General features: G+C 42.4%; 1 protein-coding gene across 2 annotated transcripts; it reads left to right on the forward strand.

Moving 5' to 3' along the window:
• Window positions 1-714: 714 nt before the first annotated feature.
• On the forward strand, window positions 715-9,698 carry ccnl1a (cyclin L1a). Of its 2 annotated transcripts, none has more exons than XM_046074790.1 (10): window positions 715-1,034; window positions 1,262-1,336; window positions 2,081-2,190; window positions 4,046-4,166; window positions 4,326-4,390; window positions 6,942-7,041; window positions 7,174-7,278; window positions 7,526-7,779; window positions 7,944-8,042; window positions 8,173-9,698. In XM_046074790.1, exons 1-10 carry the CDS (start codon window positions 795-797, stop codon window positions 8,651-8,653), a joined length of 1,650 nt encoding a protein of 549 aa, XP_045930746.1. In that variant the 5' UTR covers window positions 715-794; the 3' UTR covers window positions 8,654-9,698. The 2 variants fall into 2 exon arrangements, with proteins under 2 accessions (XP_045930746.1, XP_045930747.1); XM_046074791.1 differs by lacking the exon at window positions 715-1,034 and adding an exon at window positions 2,584-2,623 and having other exon boundaries at window positions 1,268-1,336.
• Window positions 9,699-9,859: the final 161 nt, after the last annotated feature.

The raw sequence follows: 9,859 nt of genomic DNA on the forward strand, positions 1-9,859 counted from the left end.
GTCCGGACTTTCCCGTAAAAGACGTCACAGAAACCGTAGGTGGTGAGTCGCTTCCTCTGCTGCCTTCGCGTGATGTGGGAAACATAACAATGGCGATAATTAAAATCTAATACGATGCTTGTATTACCGACATGTGATGTGAAGTTTAAGGAGCAACGTTTATCGGAGTATTGCTAGATTTAATGGTTAAATGAGTCCCGGTTTAATAACAGATAGGCTATCATTAGTTGACTAAATTGAAATATATATTATTTATACATGTGTAATACACATTTTGTTATGTTTATGTTATAGGATTTGTGGTCTTGAAACTGTTTTGACCATAGGCAATAGTCTATGGTTCTAGACCAAAAACTATTTTAGTCTTAGGGTGGAGCTCTTGAAGGCATGGGCTAATGGACCATCTATAATAAGGAAAACAGTGGAAACTGTTGATTTTAGGCCATATGATCTGTTTATTAACTTTGTTTAGACTATGTCAAGAGTGTATGGTGGCAATATGTAGACAGGTGGGATACAGGAACAAAATTAAGAAAGTAAATTGGCGAACAATTGATAAGCAATGAGAGGTTGTAGTGTAAATATGTTACATCCCAGTACAGTCTGTGACGAATTTAAACATGTAGTTTCGGTTAAATTGCTCAATATTGCGACACTGTTTTTCCACCGCGGATGTGCACAAACGTTTAAGCCGCACCAGGGCAGTGACGTCACGTACTTTGTCACCCTGCCCCGCCGTAGTTCCGTCGAGGCTGGCCGAGGTGTAGCTGGTAACCGCTGTTTTTCGGGTGAATATGGCCGCAGGTCCTCTTTCTGTATCTTCCAATGCATCCACAAACAACGATGGCATTCTCATTGGTGACAAAGTGTACTCGGAAGTGCACCTTACGATCGATAACTCTCTCATACCGGAGGAGAGGCTCTCGCCGACGCCGTCGATGCTCGACGGCCTCGACCTGAACGCGGAGACCGACCTTCGCATCCTTGGATGTGAACTGATTCAGTCGGCGGGCATTCTTCTCCGGCTACCTCAGGTAACCCTTCTTAAATAGTCAGATGATCTATTATTATACATGTTGGTGTGTGTTGTGTTTAATACATGTTGGTGTGTGTCGGCACATCCTGGTTGTTAGCAGGTTGCTAATGCTAGCTCTTTGACGTTGGCGTGGTGGAGTTAAAATGGCGGCGGTCCATTGTGCAAGGTTAGGCCAGCTTATGCAAGACAAAGTACAGACGTCATTCTCCGTGTTTTTCTCGGTAGGTGGCAATGGCAACGGGGCAGGTGCTCTTTCATCGTTTTTTCTACTCCAAGTCCTTCGTCAAGCACAGTTTTGAGGTGAGTAAGCTTAAGTTTATGAGTCATTGTCAGGCCGACGGTTGCTCGACAATGTTAGCATAACGTTAGCGAGCATAACGTTGTGGTTACGTCCCTGGCAGCCATGTTGTCGATGCGTTGTAACTTACTAGAGTTTATGAACTGCTTCAAGAGTGAGGGGGGACAACCTGGAGATCAATACGAAACAATTCACAATCTTAAACCACAGAAACAACACTAAATCAGTACACTTTTATTCTAACTTAGCGGAAGATATCAAGTCTTACACATGTAACGTTATTAAACAAAGCACGTCTAAGTTAACGTTACAGTCGTCCTGAAACTTTTTTCCACATTCAAATGGTGGTTGCTTAGCTTGTCAATGTGATTTTTAAACATCTGACGGACAGATCTGTAATATTTATTTACAATCACTATTACTATATAGGCTTGATTGGTACGTGCTGGTCTCTAGAAGTGTCCCATTATGATTAAAATCCTCCCTCACTGTACATGTGTACTTCTGTTGTGATAAACCAAATCAATAATGCAGAGATCTGGTTTATATTCAATATTGCTACAAAGCAGTCCTGCTCAGATCTCCTACAGTGGCCTAATTCTCAGAGATGAAATGAGAGCTGCCTTTGTATAAACACTGTTCCGTTCTCGTTTTGTCACTTCCTCTAATGCTACAAGTTACATGTGGGCACTCATCTCTAGTGGCCTGTCCTAAGTTATTGAACTTGTTCTTCAATCATTTTTCAGATTGTTGCAATGGCTTGTATCAACTTGGCCTCCAAGATTGAAGAAGCGCCACGGCGAATACGAGATGTCATCAATGTTTTCCACCATCTGCGACAGATCCGAGGCAAAAAGTAAGCATCGACATTGAATCCATTATCTATTTTTGAAATAACAAATCTTTTTGTTACATTAACATGTTGCATTTCATTTGCTTTTGGTTTTATCCTATGTGTTGAACTGTTTTTGCTGTGAAAGTGCTCCTGTGTTTATCCATGTACTCTAAACCATTTGAAAACTTTTCAGTTTCCGCAATTGTCCACATATAGCATCTGAGTTTGACATTGCACTGAAACTGATATCTCAACAAACTCCCTTTAAAAATTGGAGTGCATTATAGGCATTGCAAGACGAGGCACCGCTACTTTATTTGCGCGTGCCTTTGTCTTCATAGAAATCTGTACATGTCACTACTTTAGGCCTTGGCATTAACTTGGCTTCTTTTTTCCCTTGCAACCAACTAACAGCGACCAGCTACATTTACCAAAGCCTGGGTGATGTGGAATGGTACGTAAGATGAAGCAGTCGGCATGACAACCATGATGCAAGGGGGTCTCTCTCCTCCCCCAGGGCCACCCCACCCCCTCCTGTGGGAGACGCCCGTGGTCTGAGCCACCGTGGGGCACTGGGATCGGGGATGACAGGTTGGCCGAAGGCCCTTGGCCCCCGGGGCGCCTTGAGGACTCCTGTGGTTCATTCTTAAGCTTTGAGTATCTGTCCGTCAAATCTGTGGACGATTGGGTAATGTAGTTTTCTTCTGACTGCTCCTCACCATGCATTTTGTTTATGCTACAAGAGCAAAACCCCATTCACAAACTTTTGCCCATGGCTTTTATAGAAATATCACCTTGTTCGTTTAAGAAAGTTAATTGGGTGCTTGTAGTCCACGCGGGTTATGTTTTCGTATAGGGTCAGTGCATGATCTGTACCTTTTTTATAGTTTGGCTTTATAATGTAGTTCATTTGAATCAGCGTTACAGTACTGTGATGCACTTGTAGCAAGTCTGTTTTTTTATATGTGGATTTGGACTGTAAAGTGTCATGTTTTGTAGTGGACACAGATCCCGGGAGTTCTTTTCTATGCATGTGTTTGTAGCATGACAGTATTCATGTTTGAATTTCTGATATTTGAGACATCAAAATACTACATATTGATCTTAAATTTGATGGTGGTTGTTTCTGAGAAGATTAAATGGTAAATTACAACTCCGTGTTGGATTGTTAAAAAGATGCCAGTCGGGGTTATTCAAGTTCTGTTTAATCTGTATATTTACTGTATCTTGTAAATTGTACATAATATAGGAAACTGTTCATAGGAGGTTGACCTACAGCCTGTTAACAGATTTATAGATTAGAATGCATTTAATGTATGCATGTGTTTTTGATTGTAGAAAGATATGGTTTTCTGGATCCAGCCGATGTCTTGTAGGTTGGTACAGTATTCTGTTTGCAGTGAAGGTGAAATGTAGTCACTGGACAAAGAAATATTAGTAGCATATTTTATTATTTTTTTAAAATCTGGATATCCTGTTGTAATATTTACAAATAACATGTAGTCAGTGGTTTTGGTTACTTAACAGATAGGTGTTATAGGTCATTTTTGTTTGAGTTTCCAGTTCAAGTTTAAAGATCAAATGTTTTTGCGCGTTAAGGTAGTGAAGTGGGCAATGAACTAAGTTGATATTTCTGTTAAAGCCGTGGCATGGGGAGATTGAGGTTGAGGGCTGTCTTCAGATCCCATAAGCTTTCACAGGAACCACAGGAGTCCTCAAACCCCAGCAAACTGTCAGGCATGCAAGCAGTTAACCTGTTGCTTTTAGTTGGTTGGAACGGGAAAAAGAAAAGAGTACAAGAAATCACAAGGGCACTTTCTTATTTAGATTTTGAAAGGGGGAAACATTATTTTATTTTGATTCCTTTATAAACTAGGACTCCAAGCTCATTGATACTTGATCAGAACTACATAAATACCAAAAACCAAGTCATCAAAGCGGAACGGCGGGTCCTGAAGGAGCTGGGCTTCTGTGTGCATGTGAAGCATCCACACAAGGTGAGTCAAACTCACACTCTTAACTAGTTAAATTGTGTAGTGCAGTGCAGCTTAGCACCATGCCGATGCAAACACACAGGAAGCAGCTTTGACAACCTATTTCTTCTCAGAACAGACTCGACATGCTGTTTGTGACACGCAGTCATTTTATGATTCCAGATTATCGTCATGTACCTTCAAGTCCTAGAATGTGAGAAGAACCAGACTCTGGTCCAGACAGCCTGGTAAGTTCCTTCATAGTTCTCCTTTGACCATCCCCCACAGCAGCAACCTGTGTCATGTCTGCAAGAAGTGCCACCAGACCTGGGCTAAAAATAAAGTTGAATGAGTTTTAAATGGTTTATTGAAGAGCACTTGATTTATCTGCTAGGATCTTGGGACACACCCATATGTGGAAACAACACCTGTCAGATAAGTGACATTCGAGTGCCCCTCATGTTTAAGCACAAATTTGAAAAGGATTCAACAACCATTTTGCCCAGGTCTGACTGCGACATTCCCTCACTCCATTTTAATCCTTCTACCTCCTTTTTTTTTTTTTTTTTTTTTAATTTATTTATTTTTTTATTTATTTTTATTATTTTTTCTGATGGAGCAATTTGTTTTATTGCCTACACCTGTTACGTGTTTCACTCTCTTGTCTGCCCTTACATGGCTTTGCTGTAAAGTCTGATTGATTTGCAGTGCCCAGGGAACTTGGTTTAACTTTGTCCTTTCTCTCTACTCTTTGATTAAAGGGTAGTCCATGCTGGTAAGTCACATAAAGAACCTCTGAACTCTGCCTCCTCCAACCACATGACCACAGGAAGCTCCCCCCATTGGCTGGCTGCCCCTCTCCAGACAGCCAATCCCAATGCCAAGATTCACTGAAGGGGGCGGGCGGGCCTTTCCCAACAGCCAGCATCGTCTTGTTTTCTCTTGGGTGTCCAAAAGGATTTGTATTTTTTTGGTCTTGCTACAAAGGTCTCAACTGTAATACCTACTTTTGCCAAGTAGCTACAGATAGATTTATAGTCTGACGTTTTTTCTAGTTTACTTGCATCTAGCAATGAAGTAAACTTAGCCAGAACAGAATAACTTTTTTGACCAGTTTACCTGCCTAATTTTTTTTTTTTTTTTTTTTATAAATATTTACAGTAGTATTACTGTGTCCTGTCCCCAACTGACGTGGTGTTCAGACATGTGTCTGTCTTACAGGCTGATCCAGTTCTCAGGTTTTGCCTCCAAGGACCTGTCTCGCCCACGCAGCAGTCAGAATCCAACGGCCATGTCTTATCTATAATAGCGTTGGCATAGCAGTTTCACGCTGACCTGCCAAAGTGCAGGTCAGGTAATTTGTTGAAGGCAGGTTAGACTGGAAGTAATCCGTATGTGGCAGGTTTTCAACAATTACATGCGACAAACTATCAGTGGAGCAGTAACTTGAATGGGTGGGAATTGACATAGTGTAGACATATGGAGAGGTGTCACCACTGTAGAATGGACCTTTTACTGCTTTAAGTGGGATCACCTTCGAGTGAGTTAAATGGCGTTTTACCATCATGTTTCTGCCATCAAACGTTTATTTTGTCTCTACGACTTCTATGTTTCTTACGGACATAGATGCTCACACCACCCTGTACATGCCTGATTCACATCCTGGCCATATTGTCTTTGCTAATGCTCTCCCTATGGCTAATCTAATTTACCCATTGCTCTAGAGAACCCACTGACACATAATCTGTTTTGTAGAACAGAGTCTTCACTCGTCCTAAGTAGTGAGGCATAGGTTCCTGTTAATTTCTTTTAGATGACTTTGTGGAATGGGTTTGCAGACGAATAAAACCAGTGGTTTTACAGGCGGTTGTTTCAACTCATGGTTAGGAAGCATAAGGAGAGTGGAAAGCGGTTGCTGTTCTTGCAGTTGAACCTTTCAGTCAATACGATGGTCACAATACTTTTATGATTCAGATACTAAACATACAAATGTTTAAGTTGTCTGAGACTGCAGTTGTGTCGCTTGATTACATCACCATGCCACTGACTCCCAAAACGTAGTTGTCATGCATGCTACCATACATGCTCTGCCTCCCTGTTCCCTCAGATCTAACAATCTGACAGTGACAACTGTATTCTCAATTAATGTGTTGCGTCTGTATGCCTGCATGTGCCCCCTCCCTACAAGGCATGTGTCATCGTTTCAATCATCATTTTTCTTCACCTTGTTAGTACTCTTGGGTCATAGTGTGGGAAGATGGTCTTGGCAGGTCTTCAGTAGATTGCCCATTTCTGTCTTCATGCTTTACCTGTGACAAACAGCACTCCCATGGATGCCCCAGAGAGAAATGGACAAAGTTAAACTTGACAGATGGAAATGCAAATCTAACCGTGGCACTGTGTAACTTAAAATGTTTAACTGTTTCTTCATAGCTACCAGCCTTAATTGATTAATTTGAAATGCTGTCAGTGCCTCTACAGGAGAAATTCACAAATGGTGACCTATTTTCCACTGAGCAGTTACAGGGTTAATGCTCAATCAGACGTCACCAGCCAGACTTTCCTCGGTGAAGATTTTAGCTGTAAGAATTAGCTAGGGGTTAATCAGGAATGGAAAACACAAAGCTGTGATCAGGGGCTAGCACTATAGATTATAAATGTTGCAGATTATTGACCTTCAGTAATAATTTATGGTTAAAGCTGTGATATTGCTTAAAAGATGTGGGTATGGGTGAGAGGTGGCTTTGTGTAGAGAAGATGCTATGTTTTTGTTTCTATGTGTTCTTTTTGCCTTCATAGGAACTACATGAATGATAGCCTGAGGACAAATGTGTTTGTAAGGTTCCAAGCTGAGACCATCGCCTGTGCCTGCATATTCCTCGCTGCCCGAGCTCTGCAGGTAGGCCATGTTTACTTGGAACATTTTTTACTATACCATGTTTATGCTTGAATGCTTATTGTGTTGGTCTTGTTGTCACATTAAATGGTGGCGTATCAAATCATAATAAAATTTTGTGCGTGGTTTTCTCAGATACCTCTGCCATCAAGACCTCATTGGTTCCTGCTGTTTGGAGCTACTGAAGATGAGATTAAGGAAATCTGCGTCACCACGCTTAGACTCTATACCAGGAAGAAGGTAGTTTGTTTTTTGAGTAGTACAGTATCGGTGTGACCTTGGACCACTGTGTGATTTGCAATAACTTAAGACATTGTCTGTTCTTTATCCAGTGGAAATGTGCCTCATTAAATTGGGCTACTAAGCTCTAATCTACACTGGTGTAAACCCCTGCTCTGTTTGCCATATTGAAACCCGCCTCTCACAACAAATGGATTAGCAGAAATGTGATAACCCTGCCTGCATGACGGTGTGATTTCTTCCCCAGCCAAACTATGACCAGCTGGAGAAGGAGGTGGAGCGGAGGAAGGTGTTCCTGGCAGAGGCAAAGCTGAAGGCCAAAGGCCTGAACCCTGACGGTACTCCTGCACTGTCCACACTGGGTGGCTTCTCTCCTGCTTCCAAGCCCAGTTCGCCAAGTGTGATCAAGGTAGAAGAGAAGTCCCCGAACCAGCAGACCCTCAAACAAGTTAAGAAGGAGCCAGACAGCCGGACTCAGGTCAACAAGAGTCCACACAATGGGTAAGAGACGTACATACTGGATATTTCAGTGATTAGTCATCCTTTCTCCTTAACACTTCCTTATTTAGTTTTAGAGTAAGAGCTGGCTGTCACTTTCAGTTATCTAACAATGTTTATGTGTCTTTAATCTTAGTTGATTTTTTTTTTTTTTAATTTGTTTTCAGGTTGAGGAAAGAGGTGAAGATCGGGAGGAACAGCAGGAGTGGAAGTCGATCTCGTTCGAGAACGCGTTCCCGGTCTAGGTCCCGCTCCCCTCGCAGACAGTAAGATCACTTACAATATAACATTACAATAAGACATTCTTAGTTTGCCTTGTGACAGTTTACATATATACGGTCAGTTTGTGTAACTAGCAGAACATATTCCTCATCTTCCTCCTTTCTGTTTTCACAGTTACAATAGCAGACGCAGTTGCTCAGGGACCTACAGTTCTCGCTCACGTTCTCGCTCTCACAGTCGCAGTCCGTCGCCTAGGCGACATCCGCCTTCCCCCCTTCTTCCCCACCTCAAGTCCAAGACCAGCCACCATGGCAACAGCGACTCCAAGCCCAGTGGTCGCCATAGCAACAGCGGAGGAGGAGGAGGATCTGGTCACAAGAGGAAGCGCTCACGTTCTCGCTCACGATCCCGCACGCCGGTCAAAGTAGACAGGGACCGGGACAGAGAGAGGGAACGGGAGAGAGACAGAGATCGCAGCTCCTTTGACATCTCTTCGAAGAAACACAAACACGACCGAGGAGCTGGCCATCGAGGAGACAGGAGGGAGAGGGAGAGATCTCGGTCCTATGACAGGGACAGAGAGAGGGAGCGAAGCCACAAGAGCAAGCACCACAGCAGTAGTGGGCACTCAGGACATAGCCGTCACCGGCGCTGAGACAAACACACACCAACAGACTGGTTCTAGGACTGAAGTCACTCAAGCATTTTCAAAGTCAAATCTGCCGTTTTCTCTCAATGCTGTTGAATAACGCTCACTGTCAGCCGGTGGCATGTCAGCAGACACACCTGGCAAGTTCAGGCAGGTAAATAGTTGTGCTGCAATTACCGGACGAAACCCAAATATCCGCTGCCTGCAACTTGTCAGACGACATTGCTGACATGTCTCAGGGTTTGGTGACCAAGAGCTTCGAAATCTGGCAACATATTCCTCACACTGCAGTTAAAGTCAAATGCTGCACCTCTGCCATTTTTGAAAGACAAGTTGGATTTAATTTTCTGTATATAACCAGCCTCAAAGCAACACAATTCGATTTCTGGGCTTCTCTCGTGCATCCTGAAACTTGCCATATATAATTTACAGAAAAGATTCTTTTACCTCCTTTTTAATTTTAGTTGGCCATGGACATATGGCAAAACAATTAAGTTTTGTCCCAATGGAAAACTGACATTGGAGGCATTTATTGCCTGAATCCTACACACATACACACAGATGTCTTGGTGATTCGTTGCTTTGACACTCAGTTACACAACAGCACACCTGTAGCTGATATTTGGCAAAGGTGGTGGGTTGATATTGTGGATTGAAGGTGTGCATCTGAAGAACCCAGGCGGCAGCAAGAAGTTGGCTGTGGGTTTGTTAGCGTTTTTGTCAACCAACTGGCCAGACATGACTAATGGATGTGGGAAGGCACCAATACAGTGTCATCAGTCCTAGACTCGTCGTCATCGTCGTCGTCTCCTCCACCTATAGGTTTTTTTTTTTTCTTTTCTTTTCCCACGACACCCCACAACAATCCTTCTAGCCTACCCTTATGCTCTTGGTTTTACATGTAAAGTTATAGACTTTGGGAAAAGAAACTTATTTACAGTGTAAAGATGGGTTGCTATCTGCTGACAAAATGTGAACGCTTTGATTTATAAAAGCGAACTGCTCAGTGGAAGGATTCAAATGTAAAATAAAATTCATTCAGGAAAGATCAGATTGTTTGCACACAAAGGGACTGGCAGGTGAGTGGTTTTTGTTTTCTTTTTTTTGGACAGATGTTGCTAAAGCTGTTTTGTACAGTTTAAAAAAAAAAAGCAGCTGGTTATAGACTTTTTTTTTTTTTTTTTTTTTTTTCCTTTTTTTTTTTTTTTTCAA

This window comes from Micropterus dolomieu, linkage group LG17 (genome assembly GCF_021292245.1).
Source record: "Micropterus dolomieu isolate WLL.071019.BEF.003 ecotype Adirondacks linkage group LG17, ASM2129224v1, whole genome shotgun sequence".
In the NCBI taxonomy this organism is placed as follows: domain Eukaryota; kingdom Metazoa; phylum Chordata; class Actinopteri; order Centrarchiformes; family Centrarchidae; genus Micropterus; species Micropterus dolomieu.